Genomic DNA, 22,748 nt, shown 5'->3' on the forward strand with positions numbered 1-22,748 from the left:
TACAGAAATAAGAGGAATCATGGCCTATTTTTTTTGGCAATCGACCACAGACTGCTGTCTGGCTGAAACTTTTTCATATTTTTTCCACATAGAAAATATTCTTATTCCCATCCCAGGATCTCCATGGTCTTATCCCAATATTGCATCAGGTTCAAAGTCTTAGATCTTATATTCATCAGGTGAGTTGAGGATGAAAATCCTTGGCTATAGCTCCTCAGGTGTACACTCTTTGGAACCAGAGTGAATAAAAAAGACAAGTTACCTGCCCCCTACAATTCCAACATATAGTGATGGTACAGGGGCAGAATAATTACAATAGACACTGTCATTCAATATAGGGAACAACAAGAAGCCTGTAGCAGTCACTCATTCACATTAATCTGAGACCGAGCTGGGCACATGCTTCAGGCTTCTTCACTCCAGGGGCAAAAAACCCACTTTGATAAGTTATCTATTCTGTTTCCTACACTGCCACATGCCTTAAATTTTTAGATTCATGGAGGTCAATAATGTGGCTATAATTCTAAAATAATTGTACAAAACCATCTGTAGGTAATTAAGAGTTTCTAGGCAAATGTACTGCTTCCTTCCTAAGTTTTAACCATGGAGATTTTTATACCTTTGAGAATACTTTTGTTTGTTTGGACCTCCTCAGAAATTCCATAATATGTGTAAAAAATAATTGAAAAATTATCTTCCTTGTCTTTATGTCCGCAAAAGTAGTACCACATACAAAGCATCATTATAAAATGATACTGATTTTGAGAATCTTCAAATTAGAAAAAAAATTAAAATTTATCTATAATATAACCTGACAATTTCTGGAACACCCAGTGGTTCTCTATGGAGATCATATGATTTACTTATTTACTTGGGGCTGAGAGTAGAGCATGAGACAGACCAAATCCTGCCCTCATAGAGCTTGCAGTCTGCAGAGGGAGAGGGGCAGACAACAAAAATGTAGACACATTCCCCCCTCTCATCCCAGCTCTATTTTTTAAAAATTTAGAGAGTAAATCATAAGAGAATAAAACAGGGTAATAGAGGAAAGAGAGAGAATGAGTGAGAGAGAGAGAGAGAGAGACAGAAAGAGAGGAAGAGAGATTATTGGGGCAGGAGAGTGACTATCTTAGCTAGGATGATGAAGAGGTGACATTTAAGTGGAGACCAAAATGTCAGGAAGAAATAAGTTGTGCAAAAGTCTGAGAAAAGCATGATCAAAAACCCTGGGCAATAATAGTCTGGGTTGATTTGTTCAAGGTCAGAAAACAAGTTCAATGTTGCTTGTTTACAAGGAGCAAAGGGAAGAAGAGAGGAGATAAGGTCATTGGTGTGGGCAGGAATCATGAAGGACTTTACGGAAAGGTGAAGTCATTGAAGAGTTTTAAGTGGAAAAGGATAAGATTTTATTCATTAAAAAAATCATTGTGGTTGCTGTGTAGAGGATGGACAAAAGAGAGGGTGAAATTAGATAGTACAGTTAGGGGGCTATTGTAGTAGTCCTAGAAACAACTTTGAAGTAGGAAGGTGAGAAAGGGTCAGATTCAGGAGAATATTCGGGAAGGGGAACCCAGTGACCTTGATGGACTCGATGTTGGGCATGAGAGAGAGGGTGAAGGATGCATCTCAAGTTTGTGACTTGTGAAATTAGGTGCACTTCAGTTCCTTTTTTTCACTTTTATTTTAGGTTCAAGGGCACATCTAGAAAAAAGGAAACTCTAATATACTGCTGGTGGGAATGTAAATTAATTCAGCCATTGTGTAAAACAGATTGGTGATTTCTCCAAGCATTTAAAACATAACTACCATTCGACCCAGAAGTGCCCCTTTCTAACATGGAAGAGCCTGGGGGAAGAATAGGTTTTTCTTTTATAAGGGTGTAGATCAAAAGTTCTGTTTTGGAAATATTTGGTTTGAGCTTTCTCTTAGACATCAAGAGAGATGTCAAACAGACAGTTGAATGTGGGAGTTCAGTCATTTACCAGCAAGGCTCGATGACCTGCCTTAATACTTTATAGTCTCACTTTGTGACTAACTCTATTCTTGGGCAACTAAGACATGGTGACCCTCATTTCCTTACAAGTAGATAACTCCCCCATGGCACACAGCTAAAGTGGAAGAGCAGGACTTGAATCAGGTCTTCTAACAACCTACACATAGTCCTATAGGGCACTGCTTACCCTCCTCTACTCTCCTGCTTTAGTTATTGTCATCAAGGGAAAATGCACGGTAAAGGTCCCATCCCGGAGGCAGTACATGTCCCACATCCTCAAAGTGTCACCCATGACTTAGGCAGTTGCTTATCTGTGCTATTCATACAGTATCCACCAACCACATGTAGCTATTTAATTTTTAATCAATTAAAGTTATATTAAGTTAAAGTTCACTTTCTTAGTTTTACTAGTCACAGTTCAAATGCTCAGTCGCTACATGAGTGCCATATTGGATTGTACAGATGAAGAACATTTTTATGACCTTAGAAATTTCTATTTAACAGTGCTGGAGTCTAGATCAATCTAATTTTTCCATCAGTTATATTAATTTGTGAAAAAAGTGGAGTCTTATCCCAAAAGCTGTGATCTAAGAGGCTAAGAGGAAAGTTTAGGGAATAAACAAGTTACCTACTTTAAAATTAGCATATTTTATAATAAGCTGATTTTAGATCCAGCATTAATAAGCACTTCTCCCCAGTTCACACCCTTGAATATTTGTGTTTCTCATTTTATTAATAAGAATATAGGTTTCTCTGTGGAGAAAAACTAGGTTTTTTTCACGTTTGCATTTCTCTCTCAAAATATATAAAGTTATAACACCCACGTGCATATACACATACCCTCAACACATATTGCTTTGCACAGAACAAACATAATATTTACTCGTTAAATGAGCCAGCATATCACAGCATTTTACAATGCTACTATGGACAGTTGGCCACAGGAAGAACCTATTAATCAGTAGAGAGCAAATAAACTCCAGGAGGTCTTTAGCTAAAACCCAATCGCACAGCATATTTGTTTTTCATTTCTACTTTCCTAGCAAAAGGGTTATTAGAACCTCAACCCTCCACCACCCCAGGTGAAAACAAGGTTGCTCACTAATCCAAAAAGCAGAAAGTTCAAGCCTAGATGGGAGTTGGTGAGAGGTTCAGGTCCTGGTCTGCTCATTACTTGATGAGCAGACCAGCAAGGCCTTCCTCACAGGACGTGATGGAGGTATACAGAAAGCCCTTCACACACACGTGCACACAGGCAGACCTGGGCCCCTCACAGTTCCCTTCTTGAACGCAGGAGAAGATTTGGAGCGAAACAGATGGTTTCTGCATTCCTTGTTGCCACTTGCTAGTTATGTGACTTTGGGCAAATAAGGGGATGTGTGGATATCAAGCCTTGATCACAGAGTTGATGCTACACGCATTCAGCAGTTTATTTCCTCCCTTGCTGAATTACAGGGGGAACATGAGAACAAACCCAGAACAGAAATGTGTTTTCCTTTCAAGTTTTCTTTTTAAAAATATTTCAGATTTTTTTTTACTTTAATTGTACTTTAGGTTCTGGGGTACATGTGCAGATCATGTGGGATTGTTGCATAGGTACATACATGCAAGGTGGTTTGCTGCCTCCATCTCCCTGTAACCTATATCTGGCATTTCTCCCCATGTTATCTCTTCCTAACCTCCCCACCCCTCACAGTCCCCCAAACACCCCCCAATAGATCCCAGTGTGTGATGCTTCCCTCCCTATCTCCAAGTATTCTCATTTTTCAACATCCGTCTATGAGTGAGAACATGCAGAAGAAAGTGGGGGCCAATATTCCAATTTATTTTAAGAGACAGAATCTCACCCTGTCACCCAGGCTGGAGTGGTGTGTTCATAGCTCACTATAACCTCAATTTCCTGGGCCCAAGAGATTGTCCTGCCTTAGCCTCCTGAGTAGCTGGGACCACTACACCCAGCTAATTTTGAGTAGTCTCACACCACTACACCCAGCTAATTTTGTTAACTTTTTGTAGAAATGGGGTCTTGCTATATTGCCCTGATCTTGAACTTTTGGCCTCAAGCAGACCTCCTGCATTGGCCTCCCAAGTGCTGGGATTACAGGCATAAGCTACTTCACTCAGCCAAAAATTGCACTTTTTAAATGTGTCATAGTACTTACACATGGTAAAAATGTCCTAAGCGTGTAAAGTTTTCCTCCTACCTATACAGCCACCCAGTTCTCCTTAGAGGCAATCAGTGTTTCCTGGGGTATATGTATCCTCCCATAGTCATTCTGTGTATGCACAAGCAAATATGTATATCAACATATTCATATGCATGTGCTTCCTAATATGCACACATTTTCCTCTGAGACAAATAGCTGTGTGACTGTTTCGAGCCCTTTCTACCTGTCTTGTCTTGAAGATTTCTTTTAGATCTACACCAAGGGCCCTTAATCTCTTTACAGGTGCAGAATACTGCACTGTAGAGTTACACCATAATTTGCTGATCCTATCCCCCACTGATTAATTGTTTAGGTTTTTTCCAGGATTTTGCTATTATAACCCATGCCATAATGAACATTCTTGTACATCTGTCACTTTGCACATGGGTAAGTATATTTGTGGAATACACTTCTTAAAAAAGGAGTCCCTAGCTTAGATGGCATGCAGTGAAGAGAGATGCACAGTTTTGACAGATCTGACCAAATGGTCCTTATAGAGTTTGTATATTTGCTCTCCCCCCAGCAATGCATGGGAGTGGACATGAGTTTCCAAGCCAATACAAAGCCCTGCTCAGAGACTGAGCCTAGTCTCATGTTTGCCAGCGTTGCTTAGCTTATACTGTGTGCATGAGGAGGTGGGGTATATGTGTGTGTATGAGAGAGAGAGAGACTTCATTTGGAGAAAGCTGTAGTTAAGTGTGAGAACCATGATATGGGGGATTTATCACTTCCTTCTCATAATCCTCCAGTTTGAAAGAATGTCCCAGAAAATGAAAGTGCTCCACACCCCACAAGAAGACCCTTCGACAGGCAGTGTGGAGGCAGTAGTTCAGCTGATAGCTAGAAGAGATGGCAAGAGCAAAAGCAGAGGCTAAGGTATAAGAAGATGAGATTTAGTCTGATAGCCCCTGTGTTAGGTCATTTGCATTGCTATAAAGGAATACCTGAGACTGGGTAATTTAAAAAGAAAAGAGGTCTATTTTGGCCACAGTTATATAAGCCTGTACAGGAGGCATGGGACAAGAGTCTGCTCCTGGCGAGGACTTAGGAAGCTTCCAATCATGATGAGAGCTGAAGAGGGAGCAAGTGCATCAGATGGGAAGAGTGGGAGTAGGGGCAAGGTAGGGCAGGGGGGCACTGGGGAGCCATATTCTTTTAAACAACCAGCTGTTACATAAACTACCAGAGTGAGAACTCGCTCATTTCCATGGGGGTGGCACCAAGACATTCATGAGTGATCCACCCCCATGAACCAAACACCTCCCACCAGGCCCCACTTCTAACATTGGGGATTCCATTTCAAAATTAGATTTGTAAAGGATAAACATCCAAACTAACTTGATCCAACTTTAAGTGTTTATCTTGTATGAAGCCCTTTATCTCTGCTGGAAATACAGAGATGAGCATGGCCAGTCTCTGTCCTCAAGAAGCCCATCCAGGGAAGTGGGCCATGTGGGCAGTTTTCATAGAGTATAATAGAAACTACAGCAGTGATGACAGCTAACTCTGAGAATGTCTTCAATGCCAGCCAGTGGGCTAGGCACTGCATCTCATTTAATTCTACAGAAGCCCTATAAAGGTAGAGTGTCATGCCCATTTCACAGATGAGGAAACAAAGACCCAAAAAAGTTGAGGGATAGCCCTAAAAGCACATCATAGGTAGCACTGCTGGGGTATATGCTGAGGTGTGTCTGACTTATGAATATTGAGATAAATTGGAGATGATGTTGAGCATACCCAGAGCTAAAAGTCTCTCCTCCTACTCCTCCTCCACCTCCTCCTCCTCCATCACTGGTTCTTTGCTTCCTTCTCTCTTTATAGCACCATGTTAGTTGTTCTGACACTGCTAATAGAGACACACCCAAGACTGGATAATCTATAAAGGAAAGGAAGTTTAATGGACTCACAGTTTCACATGGCTGAGGAGGCCTCACAATCATAGTAGAAGATGAAGGAGGAACAAAGTCACTTACATAGTAGCAGGCAAGAGAGATCATGTGCTGGGGAACTATCCTTTATAACACCATCAGATCTCCTGAGACTTACTCACTATCACAAGAACTACACGGGAAAAATCTGCCCCAATGATTCAATTATCTCCCACCAGGTTCCTCCCATGATACATGGGGATTATGGGAACTATGATTCAAGAGGAGATTTGTGTGGGGGCACAGCCAAACCATATGAAGCACCATACTACCATACTGCATTTCAGAGTGTGGGAATGGGAGTCAAGCCAGAGCCTCTGGGGAAGATATGGCCTGAGCTGAGATTTGGAAATGAAGGAATGGAAACATGAAACAAGAGCATTCTGGACAGAGGAACTCTCAGCTGACCTCCAGGAGAGTCAGGCTCCAGGCGTTGGGAAGTACCTGGCAGAGTGGCCACAGGGGCAGCCTCTGAAGCCAGTCTGCCTCAGTTCAAATCCTGGCTCAGCCCCTTTTTAGCTCAGTGATGCTGGGTGCATCATTTAACTTCTCTGATTCTTCACCTGTAAAATGTGACTAATAAGTACTTCCCTCATTGGTAGTAATAGGGATTGAATGAGTTCATGTCTTGAGACTGTTTAGTGCCTGGCACATGCCCTGTGTGTTTCTTCCTCTATAGAACCTCCAGGCTCCCGGTACAGCCTATATATAAGGAAAAGAAAAACCAAAATTTAAAGCTTGTATGTGGTGCTTATTATAGAGAACAGTTACATACGCTCAGGAAATGTAACGTGGCACTATAAAAGGAGAAGGAAGCAGAAAACCATTGAATGGAGGAGGGACATGGGCTTTTGGCCTTGAATTTTCTTGTCAAGCATAGTTGTGCTTATCAGCTTTCAGTTATCATCTAGAATTGTGAGTCTAAATGGGCTTTTTATTTGTTGTCTATTTCTTTATGACACCTTTACTTGGTATTAAAATGTAATGGCCTGTCTCAAATCAGGTGAAAAAGCAGAGGAGGATGAAATACAAAGAAACACATTCAACAAGACTCTTGGTTTTCTCCTCTTTCTCTTCGATGCTATAAAATGTTTTCAGAAAACCTGAGAGGCAAATGCCAGATAAATGCTGCAGCATCCTCATTTAGCCACACAGCATTTATCTCTCATCCACCAAGTCAAATTACCTTTCTCCAAGAGCAATATTCTGTAAGAGAATCCAAGTGAAGTAAAGTGAGAGAAAAATACTTCAGTAAATCAGTTCTCATGATTTACTTTTTGTCTGCCTATTCCCTGGCCTTTCTCTCCTTTATCTCTTATCCCAAAGTCACATTTCCAGCTCTGTTTCCAAACCAAACCTAATGCTTGGACAACTCTTTCTCGAGGCCAAGTTTTTCTCTTCCTCTCATTATTTGAACAACTCCTGAAAATTCATCTCCTTGAAGAAAAACATTTAATAGCAATTTCCCCATCATAAATTACCATGACCCTCACATACCTGTGTACCAGCCACAGACCTGTGTACCAGCCATTCACTGGATCCTAAGGCTACAGAAGTTATGATTCAGCCTTTTGTCCCTAATGAGTTCACAGTCTTATGTGGAAAGAAAGGCATACAGAAAGAGGTTGACCTTGCCTTTCTCTGTTGTACACTCAAGTTCATTTGCTTGATGCTCTCGCCTCCCTGCTAGACTATAAGCTTCTCAAGGACAAGGATTTTATCTGTTTTGTTTACCACTGCATAATTAGTGCCTTGAGAGAGTGTCCTCAGTAAACATTTGATGAACAAATGAAAAGAAATACATGACAATATGGAATGATCAGTAAAGTAATGTGCTTGCAAAATAAGAAATAGCACAAAGGAAAGAGTAACTGAATGCTTTGGGGGACAGAAGTGCAGTTGGAGGAGTGTGACTTCTGGGCTGAGTGTTGGGGATTATGCTTACATATATATGTCTTTGCATGATGTCCAGCTTATAGGAGGTGCTCAAGGAAAGTTTGCTGAGTTGATAAACTTTATAATTTATGAAGGAGTTACATATATAGTATCTCTAATATTCTACCATTTTTTTTGCATCCCTAAAAAGGGGAGACATGGCCATTTTTTGCTGGATTATGTAGCCTTGGAAGCTCTATCTGCAACCTAGAAAACCTGTTAGTAGGGTATAAGCACCTACTGGAAAGCCATGTGTGTGTGTGTGTGTGTGTGCACTTGCACCCTTAACAAAGTAGAGAATGGTTAGGTTATTTTCTGGGAGACAAATCAATCTTAAGTATGTGCTTTAGAAGAAAGATCCCACTCACAAAAGAACACAAAAAAGGTAGGGACAGAGGTGATTTCCAGAAACTAGCCTCTCACCTCACCTGTGAGCCAGACCAGAGCTCATTACCTAACTCCTATACCCACCACCCAAGCCAGTTTTATATGTTAAAATTTCTGAAAATCCATTGATTATGCCATGGGGTAGAAGAGAAGAGGAGAGAAAAACAAAATGAATTTTTAGTTGAATTTACATAATGACCTTACTGAGAGAAAACAAGATACAAGCCCTAGACTTGCTATTAGTTTATTTTTAGGTTTCTTAATTTTGTTTAGATCCAGCTCCTTCCTGACATGAATGATGCTGATGCTGAAAACCAAAACTACTCATACCTGTGAGCCTACTGTCCTGATGTGATCTTTGACTCCCTCATACTGTTCCAGACACACCCTGTCTATGACTGATAGAAGACATCTGCATCTGAGCAACACCAAATTATAACAAAAATTAGGTCCCTCACCTCCAATTAATTCTGAACTTGTGTTTTTAATATATGTGTACAGCTTCATCATACACAACAAAGAAACATTCTTCAACAATGCCACAAGAAGTAGAATTGTGCATCACATTTTACAAAGAATAAAATATGAAGAAGGAAAAAACAAGATTGGTAAGTAGTATATTAGTATAACAAACTACATTTGGCATTTGGGAATTATAGACTTCTTCTCTTGGTTTTATTAAGTTTGCATCAATTCTAGCAATGCTTGTCACTCATAAAACCTCTAACTAGGCTGGGCACAGTGGCTCACGCCTGTAATCCCAACACTTTGGAAGGCTGAGGCGGGTGGATCACGAGGTCAAGAGATCGAGACCATTCTGGTCAACACGGTGAAACCCCATCTTTACTAAAAATATAAAAAATTATTTGGGCATGGTGGTGTGTGCCTGTAATCCCAGCTACTCAGGAGGCTGAGGCAGGAGAATTGCCTGAACCCAGGAGGCGGAGGTTGTGGTGAGCCAAGATTGCGCCATTGCACTCCAGCCTGGGTAACAAGAGCAAAGAGCAAAACTTCGTCTCAAAAAAAAAAAAAAAAAAAACAAAAACCTCTAACTAATCCTTTGATGAATAATTCACAAGTGTAAAATCTTCATCATATCCTTAAATATCTTTAAATAGCATGTCATCTCATTTGTCTAAGATCATGGAGAAATTCTTTTATTTTAGAAAATGTTGTGTGCCAGGCACTGAACTAGATGTTGGGGACATATGCATAGTTCTGTTCTGGAGCTTGTGTTCAAAAAATTAAAAGGAGACAATCAACAAATAAGTAAATACAATAGCTAACATGAAGAAATTAAACTGGATGATGATACAGAGATAGGCTGGTAAAAGGTGGGAGTGAGTTTAAGCTGAGATTGGATGATGAGGGCAAGCTTCACTGAGAAGCCAAAATTTGAACTGAGACCTGAATGTTGGGGAACCAGTATGGGAATATCGAGGGGTAGGGTGTTCCATGCAGAGGGAGCTGTAAACACAGAGAAGAGCTGTCCCACATAAGCAAATTCTCCAGTCATCTCCTCCATTAGATAGCCTCCACTATTTATATTTTAGGCATTTAATGAGAATATCTCCATATTATACATTTCCTGCCTTATTAAACAGATTATTATACATCGGGAAGGTTTGGATGGCTTTTTTCTTATCTCTTTTTTTAGCAAGTTTTTTTCAATCAATAGTTTTAATAATGACCTATATCAGTCAGAGTCCAATCAGGAAGCAAAAGCATAAGTAAATTGAACAGGGAAAGTTTTATATAAATAATTATGAGATATAATTAATGGATATGAGATTGGTTACTAGGCTCACAGATATAGGATTGGAGGGAGTAATGGAAGACTGTCTTGTCAAGGATAAGAATAACTCTGAAGAATAGAGAAATAGCAGGGGACTATGGAAATCTGCCCCCTGGAGTACTGGGGAAAGCTACCTGGAGTGGCTCAGAGGAAATCATTCTTTGGAAAGTGGTATGTCAGCAGCACTACCCTGTGAACCACCCAAGGGGATACTAGAAATCTGCCTTTGGAGAGTACCACGTTTCCAGCCACCACACACTGCAGGAGCTGTGTACTATAGAAGTATGTGCTGTAGAAGCCTGCCGAAACAGCATACTGGTATCAGGTAGAGAAACCCCTTCCTCCTCCAGTATTTCTCCCAGTGCCTTCTTCTGGCAAAGTTTAACATTGAATCAGCTGACAAAGGAGAAATATTTACAAAGTCCACCTCCATTATTGCAAAGCAGGCAATGCAGGTGCATTTGGAACTGAGGGGAAATAAGTTAGTATCTGGTACATAGCCCTGATGACCTGCTCATCAAGCTTTCAGGTGGGATGAAACTAGGTGATTGCATTAAATGACAAGACTCAGTAGCTGGCACTCAGCCAAATCCAGCAAGATGACATTTAATAATTTTGCACTGACCATTTCTAATGTGTATTTTATTTTTCTTTCAGTCTTTTAAAAACTGTTTACTAATTCAGTGAAAATGTTGTTTAAACATACATTTGGTTATCAGTGAGATTTGAGATTTTTTTCAAATTTTCATTATTCATTTACATTTGTTTGAATAAAAAGGAATCCATAAAGTTTTACATTAATGACACTGTAAAAAATTAAGACAATAATTTTTCAATGTAAAGTCTTACAGTCAAATTCAGCAAAACAACTACCTTGGTACAGTGTGGGAGAAGTGTTGCTCAACATCCTAAGAGGGACAGATTTGAGAGTTGAGTTGAATGTAAGCTCGGTGTGAGTCACTAGCATAATTAAACTGCCAAAAAAAAATCTACTTTGATCCCAAGCGGCATACATTAAAATATAACATGGAGAAATAGATAGCTTCCTAGTCCAGATCTGATTACAACTGGAATATTATGTTTAGTGAGAGTCAGTGTATGGGGGTATGGTGAAGCCAAACCTGATTTAGGTCTTACTTAACTTTGATGGATTATAGTTAAACACATTCCCATTTCTCTGCATTAGTCAACCATCGTTGAGAGACATTCCTTCAATAAATTCCTCAGTGACCATTTCAGCTTGAATTAATTCTTCCCTCCTCTAACTTCCTACGGCAACAATTTTTGGAGTCTATCTGACAGTTAGTCACATACAACTCTTCTTTTGTTGTCATGAATTACATTCAATGACATTATGAAAATCTACCCCAGAAGGAGAACCACTCATAACATTTGTATGTGAATAATTTAAATATTATCTTAGTTACTTTTTTATGTTAATTTCTTATTCATTCATACAGTTTTTTAAAAGAAACTGAGGATGTGCTATGCATCCTTTTTATTGTACTTTTTTCAGTTACATTGTACCATAAACATACTAGAAAGCAAGTGAGTGAAAGTGAAGCTATTGTTGCAGTAGCTATTCTGAATCATTTCACAAAATGCAAATACTCCAAATACTGCCTTTACTAATATTGGTATTATCATTTGCAGTACACCTCACACTCTTTATAAGACACTAGTGTATTGAGAATCTATGGCTGAATGCTGCTCATCTAGATAATAAAATCCTTGACTGTAAATAAGCTGCCTTATTCATCTTTTTATCATCACTGCCTAGCACAGTGCCTGGCATATAGTAGGAGTTCAATAAAGGCATGCTGAACTGAAGAGCTTTTAAATTTTTGTGCCTAATTTTGTGTCTAAAAATGTGGGCTGCTTTTACAAGAAAAAGAAGGACAGAGACAGTGATTTTTTTAATGTTCTGAAGACGCACACGAAGTGTAATATTGTTGCTAGTCCGAAAGGATCTTTATAAAATTTTCTTTCATTTGATGAAATAAGGAGGCATCTATTCAAAGACCTCCATGTTTTAAAAATTGGTAATAGGTCAAGCACAGTGGTTCACGCCTGGAATCCCAGAACTTTGGGAGGCTGAGGCAGGCAGACTGCTTGAGCCAAAGAATTTGAAACCAGCCTGGGCACAGTGGTGAAACCCTATCTCTATAAAAAAATATAAAAAATTAGCCAGGGAGGCAGAGGTTGCAGTGAGCTGAGATTGCAGCACTGCATTCCAGACTGTGCAACAGAGTGAAAATCTGTCTAAAAAAAAAAGTTATCATCTGAGTCTCTTATTAAGTCCCTGTGAATCCTAATTTTTCTAATACCTGGGATGCTTGAAGGTTATTGACAAGATATGTGGAATTCTCCATAGAGACTGCAGGGAATCAAAGCTTTCTACATAATTATCATTACAAAGGCATTTATTGAGGGCCTCTTGTATGCTAGACAACATATAAAGCCTTGTGACTATTTGCATTTCAAATGTTTTTCTTAGATATTTAGTATTGATATCAAGCATCTTAAAACATTAATGTGTTACTATGATTAAAAGTATCTAAACTTGATTGACCCGCCATCAATGAAAAGTGAATCAGTGCATGTGCCATTTTCCAGTTAGGATAAACCTCTAGATTCTGGTCAGGATCTAAAGCCTAGGTAGCATTGCTCTCAAGCCACTTGACAAACATCATTACAATCATCCTCTATGAGGTGTATTTTAGGAAGTAGCATAATTCTTGATCTGAAAGGAGCTTTAAAGATCAACACATTCAACTTCCACTTCTGGCCAAGATGGAGCTACAGGCACAAGATTTACTCTCCCACCTGAAACAACACAAAACAGAAAACAGACAAGATGTATGAGACAACTATTTTCAAGACACTGAATATTGGGCAACCCCGAACGAGAATCTCTGAGAGAAGAAAACAAATGAAATGAGCCTGCTGCAGCCCCATCTTACCACGTTGACATAGTTTCTAAACAGCACCATGAAAAGTGAGAATGTAGGCAGGACCTGAAAGATTCTCTGAGTTAAGAAGTTGTTGCTAGGAGTTGGGAAACAAAGGCAGCTAGAGTTCACAGAAAGACGTGCCAGAAAGCAGAGAACTGCACGGAACTAGAACCTTAAAGATCTGCAGAGGGTCTACAGCAAGTGCTGATCAGTGCATACATGTCAGGAGAATACCCCAGGCCGGAGAAAGAACCATCCACAAGAATTTCCAGCGAGACTGGAACACCTCAAAATTCACAGAGGAATGAGAATACTCAGAAAAGTCTTTCCTCCTGCAAAGGTAAGGAAAATTTACCAAATAAAGTTTAGCAATGTATAACAAATAGGATTTATCCTGGACTACAAGGTTGGCTTAGTATATGAAAATCAATCAACATAATTCACCATAGTAGCAAACTAAAAATGAAAAACCATATGATCATATTTATGAACATGGGAAAAACATTTCACAAAGTTCAACATCCATTCCAGATAAAAAATCAGCAAACTGTTAATAGAAATTATCTTCCTCAACCTCATAAAAAGCATCTATGAAATGCTTATAGTTAAAATGATACTTAATGATAAAAGACCAAATGTTTTCCTCCAAAGATAATGAATGGAACAAGTATGTCTGCACTTACCACTTATATTCATTTTACTATTCAGTGCAATAAAATAAGACAATAAGAAGTATCAAAGTTAGAAAAGAATTAAAACTGTCCTTATTGTCAGTTGACATGATCATCTATAAAAAAATTCACAAAGGAATCCTAAAAAGGAAATAATAAGTGAATGTAGCTTGGTTGCAAAAAATGAGATTGATAAGAAAAAATTGTATTTCTATAAATCAACTAACAGTGAGAAATTGAGATTTTAAAAATAATATCCCTTATAATTAGACCCCCAAATATGAAATATTAAATATCTAAGGATAAGTCAAACAAAAGATATTTAAGAATTGTACACTGAAAACTACAAAACATTGCTGAGATAAATTTAAGAAGACCTAATAAGAGATATATCATCTTTATAGGTCAGAAGACTCAATATTGTTAAGATGTCAGGCCTCCCCAAGTTGACATATTGATTCAGTATAATCCAGTCAAACTCCCAGAGGGTTTTTTGTGTATGCATATGTGAAAATTGACAATGAATTCAAAAATTCATAGGGGAGTGAAAGGACTTAGAATAGCCAAAACAACTCGGAAAAAGAACAAAAATAGTAGGCTAAGAAAACCAGATTTCAAGAATTATTATACACCTACAATAATCAAGAACAGTGTGATATTGGTATAATGATAAATAGATTGGTGGAACAGAATAGAGAATCCAGAAGTGGAGCCACACATATATGGACAATTGACTTGCAACAAAGACTCAAAGTCAATTCAGCAGGTAAAGAATTGATTTTTCAACATATGATGCTGGAACAATTTAAACCCATGTGTACAAAATGAATTTGGGAAGACTCAGATACAAAAGTTAACTCAGATGGATTATAGTTCAAATATAAAACTTAAAACTATAAAAATTCTAGGAGAAAATAGAAATCTTTGTTACCTTGGGTTAATCAAGGATTTCTTAAATATGACAGTAAAAGCACAATTCATAAAAAAAGAAAAAACTGGATAATCTGGACTTCAAAATTAAAACTTCCATTTTCAAATGATGTTTTCAAGAGAATGAAAAGAGGGGTGACCCAGGCCAAGATGGCTGACTAGAAACAGCAGTGAGCAGAGGCTCCTGTTGAAAAGAACCATAATTATCATCTGAATCCTTCATTGGCAACCAAGATCTTCACGTTCTCTCATCAGAACTCACTAGGCATCTAGACGTGGTCGACAGAGAGGAAGGAAGAGCAGTGTGGTGCGGTGGCCCACCTATGAGCCACATGGGGCAGGTGAGCCCCCACCCCCCCCCCAGCCAAGGGATGCAGTGAGTGAGTGTGCTGCCCAGGGGGGAAACTGTGCTTTTTTCCCATGGAACTGTGCAACTCATGGATTGGAAGATCCCACTCATGAACCCATGCCACCAGGATCTAGGGTGCCAACTCTGGAGCAGTGCAGATTCTCAACAGCCTCTTAGCTGGAATCTACCTAACCCTACTGAGCTCCTGGGAATAGAGGTGACCAGCACCACAGCTGTGGCTGCCCGCTGCTTACGCCATTTGAGCTCCTTGGGTGAGGGGCAGCGGCCAGCACTCATAACTGCCTAATCCTCTAAGCTCTCTGTGTGGGGAAAGGGTGGCATCCATGCCTGTAGCTCCAGGCCATGCTTTTTCCCTGCTGAAGCCAGAGAGACTGGATGGTTCGGCCACCAGAGTGGTCCCCCACAGTCCAAAACACTGGCTGTGGCAGACTGCAACCAGAGCACCTCTTCAGGCCTGACCCTAACATATCCTTCCTCACTTCCTGCATGGCAGGGCTTCCCTACAGGAGCTCCAACAACTCCAGCCAGAGGCTCAGGGACAGAACCTGGATCTCCCTGGGCCTGAGCCCCTAGGTGGAAGGAGTGGCCGAAGTCTCTGCAGACTAGCAGACTTAGCCTTTCCTCCTGATAGTTCAGAGGAATCTGGGCAGTCCAGATGAGTGGGTTTCCCCCAAGCAAAGCACATTTCCTCCACCAAGGGACAGTCAAAGTGCTTTGTTAAATGTGTCCTGTTCCCCTTACCACCCAACAGGGTGAGACTCTCCAACAGGGGTTATCAGACACCCTATACAGAAGCAATCCTACTGGCATCAGGTTGGAGCTACTCCAGGTCATAGATCCCAGAAGAAGGAGCAGCACCCATCTTTGTTCTCTAGCCTCCTTGAGTGACATCTCCAGGTACAGGAGTGAACCAGATAAATAGGGCCTGAAATGAACCCCCAGAAAACCACAGCAGCCTTACAGAAGAGGGACCAGAATAGTAAAAGAAAAACAGAAAGCAACAACAACCACATCAATAATGAAAGAAGTCCTCACAAAAACCCCCATCCAATAATCAACAGCCTCAAAGATCAAAATTAGACAAACTCACAAGATGAGAGTCATTGAAATGTTGAAAACCCGAAATACCAGAGTTCCTCTTCGCATCCAAATGATTGCAGCCACTCCCTGGCAAGGGCACAGAACTGGATGGAGGATGAGATGGACAAATTGACAGAAGTAGGCTTCAGAAGATGGGTAATAAAAAACTCCATTGAGCTAAAGGAGCATGTTCTAACCTAATGTAAAGAAGCTAAGAACCTTGATAAAAGGTTAGAGGAACTACTAACTAGAATAACCAGTTTAAAGAGAAACATAAATGACCCAATGGAGCTGAAAAATACAGCAAAAGAACTTTGTGAAGCATACACAAGTATCAATAGCCAAATTGACCAAGCAAAAGAAAGGATATCAGAGTTTAAAGACCACCTCACTGAAATAAGGCATGCAGAAAAGATGAGAGAAAAAAGAATAAAAAGGAACAAACAAATCCTCCAAGAAACATAGGACTTCATAGAAAGACTGAACCTACAATTGATTGGAGTACCTGAAGGAGATGGGAAGAATGGAAACAAACTGGAAAAGACATTTCAGGATACTATCCATGAGAACTTCCCTAACCTAGCAAGACAGGCCAACATGCAAATACAGAAGACACCACTAAGATACTCCACGAGAAGATCAACCCCAAGATACATAATCATCAGATTTTCCAAGCCAAAAATTAAGGAGAAAACATCAAGGGCAGCTAGAGAGAAAGGCCAGTCACCTACAAAAAAAGCCCATTAGACTAATAGCAGATCTGTCAGCAGAAATTCTACAAGCCAGAAGAGATTGGGGGCCAGTATTCAAGATTGTTGAAGAAAACAATTTTCAATCCAGAACTTCACATCCAACCAAACTAAGTGTCATAAGCGAAGCAGAAATAAAATCCTCCACAGACAGGCAAATGCTAAGGGATTTTGTTACCACCATGCCTGCCTTCAAGAGCATCTGAAAGAAGCTCTAAATATGGAAAGTACTAAAAAGCTAGTACTAGCCACTGCAAAAACACATGAAAATATAAAGACCAATGACACTATGAAGAAACTGCATCATCTAGTGTATAAAATAACTAGATAGCATCATGATGATAGGATCAAATTCACACATAACAATACTAACCTTAAATGTAAATGGGCTAAATGCACCAATTAAAAGACACAGACTGGAAAATTGAATAAAGAGTCAAGACCCATTGGTGTGCTGTATTTAGGAGATCCATCTCATGTGCAAAGATACATATAGGTTCAAAATAAAGGATGGAGGAAAATTTACCATGCAAATAGAAAGCAAAAAAAAAAAAAAAAGCAGGGTTTTTTTTGGGAGGGAGGTGGTGGGAATGTTCATACTGCTCAAAGTAATGTATAGATTCAATGCTATTCCAATCATTGACATTCTTCACAGCATTAGAAAAAACTACTTTAAATGTCATATGGAAAAAAAGAAGACCCCATCTAGCCAAGAAAATCATAAGCAAAAAGAACAAAACTGGAGACATCATGCTACCTGACTTCAAACTATAGTACAAGGCTACAGTAACCAAAACAGCATGATAATGGTACCAAAACAGACACATAGACCAATGGAACAGAACAGAGACCTCAGAAATAATACCACACATCTACAACTATCTGATCTTTGACAAACCTGATGAAAACAAGCAAGGTGGAAAGGATCTCCTATTCAATAAATGGTACTGGGAAAACTGGCTAGTATGCAGAAAACTGAAACTGGACTGCATTTTTTATAACTTATACAAAAATTAAGATTGATTAAAGGCTTAAATGTAAAACGAAAAATTATAAAAACCCTAGAAGAAAACCTAGGCAATACCATTCCAGACATAGGCATGGGCAAAGACTTCATGATGAAAATGCCAAAAGCAATTGCAAGAAAAGCCAGAATTGACAAATGGGATATCATTAAACTAAAGAGCTTCTGCATAGCAAAAGAAACCATCATCAGAGTGAGTAGGCAGTCTACAGAGTGGGAGAAAATTTTTGCAATCTACCCATCTGACAAAGGTCTAATATCCAGAATTTACAAGGAACTTACACAAATTTACAGGAAAAGTATTACCCCATCAAAAAGTGGGTGAAGGATATGAACAGACACTTCTCAAAAGAATGCATACATGCAGCCAACAAACATATTATAATGTTCAGTGTCACTGATTATTAGAGAAATGCAAATCAAAACCACAATGAGATATCTCACTCCGGTCAGAATGGTGATTATTAAAAAGTCAAGAAACAGTAGATGCTGGCAAGCTGTGGAGAAATAGGAACATTTTTACACTGTTTATGGGAGTGTGCATTAGTTCAATCATTGTGGAAGACAGTGTGGTGATTCTTCAAGGATCTAGAACCAGAAATACCATTTGACCCAGCAATCCCATTATTGAGTATATACCTAAAAATATATAAATCATTCTACTGTAAAGACACATGCACCCATGTTTATTGTAGCACTATTCGCAATAGCAAAGTCATGGAACCAACTCAAATGCCCACCAATGATAGACTGGATAAAGAAAATGTGATACATATACACTATGGAATATTACACAGCCATAAAAAGGAATGAGATCATGTCCTATACAGGGACATGCATGAAGAAGCAAACTAAGACAGGAACAGAAAACTAAACACTGCATGTTCTCACTCATAAGTGGGAATCGAATAATGAGAACATATGGACAAAAGGAGGGGAACAACACACCCTAGGGCCTGTTGGGGAGTGGGCAGTGAGGGGAGGGAAGTTAGAGGACAGGTTAATAGGAGCAGCAAACCACCATGGCACACATACCTATGTAACAAACCTGCACATTCTGCACATGTATCCCAAAATTAAGTAAATAAATAAATGAGTGAATAAATGAGAATGCAAAGAGAAGGCACACATTAGGAGAAAAAAGTTTCCAAAAACTATGGCTAGTAAAGGACATCTACCTCTTGCCTCTTGAATATATAAAGAACACTCAAAACTCAGTGTGTTAAAAAATCTTGAGCATAAGATTTGAACAGACATTTCACAAGAGAAGACATACAGATGACAAATAGCACACAAGATGATTTTAAATATTCATTAACAATGAGACTTAAACACAATGAAACATCATGACATGCCCATGAGAATGGCTAAAATTAAAAAGACTGACCATACCATGTGAAGGAGCTTGATCCCTCATACACTGCTGATAGAAATGTAAAATTGTACAACCACTTAAGAAAACAGTAGTTTTTCAAAAACACTTCTAAGTATTTACTGTGAACGTTAAAGCATATATTCATGCAAAGTTTTGTATATGGATGTTCATAACAGCTTAATTTATAACAGCCCCTCTTAGAAGCAAATTTTTTGGTACTACAAAAATAAATAGCACTGAAACATAAATTTTCTCAGCAAGGCAATGTTTACTTCTGTAGCAGGGTATGTCTTGTGGATGGAGCAGAGAGCACACCTGAACAGGGGAGGAGGGTTCTTATCCCTGATATAGGTAGCCCCTACTGCTGTGTCATTCCCCTGTTGACTAGGATTGGACTGCACAGTCTAAGCTAATTCTGATTGGCTATTTTCAAGAGAACAGGGATACTAGCCAGAGTGGCAGAGTGAGCAGTTTTGATGGGAAAGATCATTACGGAACAGGTAACTAAAGGTGACTCAGGTTAAAGCAGGTGATCAGGGGTGAGTCAGGATGGAGCAGGTAACCAGAAGAACAGATGTGAACAACTGATTAGAGCTGGCATGTAGGTTGCCTACTGAAACTAAGGGCAAGGGGATGAATAGAACAAGGAAGTTAAAATTTAAAATGGAGAACAAAGAATAGGGGAGCTGAACATACTGACATACTGATTCTTTGAAGAGAAATGTTAGAATCCACTATATTTAATACCCCCAAACTATAACGAACCCTAATGTCTATCATCAGGAGGATAAACAAATTGTTACATATGGTGGAATACTAGTCAGCAATAAAAAGAGATGAGCTACTGATATTTGCAACAAGATGAATGAATCTCAAATTATGTTGTGTGATGAAAAAGAGTAAATGTTATATGATTCCATTTATATAAAACTCTGGAAATTTCAGACTAATCGATAGTGACAGAAAGTACATTAGTGTTTGCTCTGGAGCTAGCACAGGGAAGAGTGGCAGATTACAATGTGGCATGATAAAACTTGGGAGTTTTATGGATATGTTTAATATCTTGGTTGTACTGATGGTCTCTTGAGTATATATATATGTCAAAACATCTGATTAAACAACTTATGCTGTCTACTGCATGCTTGGTATACCTCAATAAAGCTGTTTTTAAAAAGATCTGCATATCTCCTTTCCCATTTTATGGATGAGGAATTTGAGGCCTATAGATGAGAACTTTTCCAAAGTCATCCAACTAGTCCAATGCAGAGGCATTAAGTTTGTTCATATGAAGCTTCTGGATGAAAAAAGAAGAGCTCCTGGTATAAAATCTCAGTGTTTAATACATTCCGTTCTCTATGCCAAGCACTGGACTAGATGTGTTTCATTGATTTTCTGCCCAAAAGCATGATTTTCAAAAAGCTTCTACACAGCAAACAATCCACAAAATGAAAATGCAATCAATGAAATGTGAGAAAATATTCAAAATATGTAAGGAACTTAATACCAAAAAAAAAAAAAACCCAAAAAACAAAAAACTCAGCCTGATTTAAAAGTGGGCAGATGCTTTTGGAATTTTTGTCAGGAAATATTTCCCAGGGCCAATGTCCAGAATTGTATTTCTTAGATTTTCTTTTTTTTTTTTCCTTATTTTTTTTATTGCATTTTAGGTTTTGGGGTACATGTGCAGAGCATGCAATACAGTTGCATAGGTACACACATGGCAGTGTGTTCTGTTTGCTTTCACCCCTTCACCCACATTTGGCGTTTCTCCCCAGGCTATCCCTCCCCACCTCCCCCTCCCACTGGCCCGCCCCTTTTCCCCCCAATAGACCCCAGTGTTTAGTACTCCCCTTTATGTGTCCATGTGTTTTCATTTTTCATCACCCACCTATGAGTGAGAATATGTGGTGTTTCATTTTCTGTTCTTGTGTCAGTTTGCTGAGAATGATGTTCTCCAGATTCATCCATGTCCCTACAAACGACACAAACTCATCATTTCTGATTGCTGCATAATATTCCATGGTGTATATGTGCCACATTTTCCCAATCCAGTCTATCATCAATGGGCATTTGGGTTGATTCCAGGTCTTTGCTATTGTAAACAGTGCTGCAATGAACATTCGTGTGCATGTGTCCTTATCGTAGAATGATTTATAGTCCTTTGGGTATATACCCAGTAATGGGATTGCTGGGTCATATGGAATTTCCATTTCTAAGGCCTTGAGGAATCGCCACACTGTCTTCCACAATGGTTGGACTAATTTACACTGCCACCAACAGTGTAAAAGTGTTCCCTTTTCTCCACATCCTCTCCAGCATCTGTTGTCTCCAGATTTTTTAATGATTGCCATTCTAACTGGCGTGAGATGGTATCTCAATGTGGTTTTGATTTGCATCTCTCTGATGACCAGTGACGATGAGCATTTTTTCATATAATTGTTGGCCTCATACTGTGAATAGACCAATAACAAGGTCAGAAGTCGAGGCAGCAATTAAGAGCCTACCACACAAAAAAAGCCCAGGTCCAGACGGGTTCACAGCCGAATTCTACCAGACACACAAAGAGGAGCTGGTACCATTCCTTCTAAAACTATTCCAAATAATCCAAAAAGAGGGAAGCCTTCCCAAATCATTTTATCAGACCAACATCATCCTGATACCAAAACCCGGCAGAGACCCAACAAGAAAAGAAAACTTCCGGCCAATATCCATGATGAACCTAGATGCAAAAATCTTCAATAAAATATTGGCAAGCCGATTGCAACAGCAAATCAAAAAACTTATTCATCACGATCAAGTAGGATTCATCCCGGGGATGCAAGGCTGGTTCAACATACGCAAGTCTATAAACGTAATTCACCACATAAACACAACCAAAAACAAAAACCACATGATTATCTCAGTTGACGCAGAGAAGGCATTTGACAAAATACAACAGCCCTTTATGCTAAAAACCCTCAATAAACTCGGTATTGACAGAACGTATCTCAAAGTAATAAAAGCTATTTATGACAAACCAACAGCCAATATCATACTGAATGGGCAAAAACTGGAAGCATTCCCTTTGAAATCCGGCACTAGACAAAGATGCCCTCTTTCACCACTCCTATTCAATATAGTACTGGAAGTTCTAGCCAGAGCAATCAGGCAAGAAAAAGAAATAAAGGGTATTCAAATAGGAAAGGTGGAAGCCAAATTGTCTCTATTTGCAGACGACATGATAGTATACCTAGAAGACCCCATCGCCTCAGCCCAAAAACTCCTGAAACTGATAAGCAACTTCAGCAAAGTCTCAGGATATAAAATCAATGTGCAAAAATCACAAGCATTCGTCTACACCAATAACAGAC

The 22,748-nt window shown here is 39.3% G+C and overlaps 1 protein-coding gene across 10 annotated transcripts in view; it reads left to right on the forward strand.

The window, feature by feature from the left end:
- The window catches only part of ANO4 (anoctamin 4), a 423,664-nt gene that overhangs the window by 318,161 nt on the left and 82,755 nt on the right, over positions 1–22,748 (forward strand). For all 10 annotated transcript variants that reach the window (XM_009004454.5, XM_009004455.5, XM_054238771.2 and 7 more), the window contains one exon: positions 8,952–9,058. In XM_009004454.5, coding sequence (XP_009002702.5) covers positions 8,952–9,058 — 107 coding nt within the window. The remainder of the gene's footprint in view (positions 1–8,951; positions 9,059–22,748) is intronic.

The sequence above is a fragment of the Callithrix jacchus genome, chromosome 9 (genome assembly GCF_049354715.1).
Source record: "Callithrix jacchus isolate 240 chromosome 9, calJac240_pri, whole genome shotgun sequence".
NCBI lineage: Eukaryota > Metazoa > Chordata > Mammalia > Primates > Cebidae > Callithrix > Callithrix jacchus.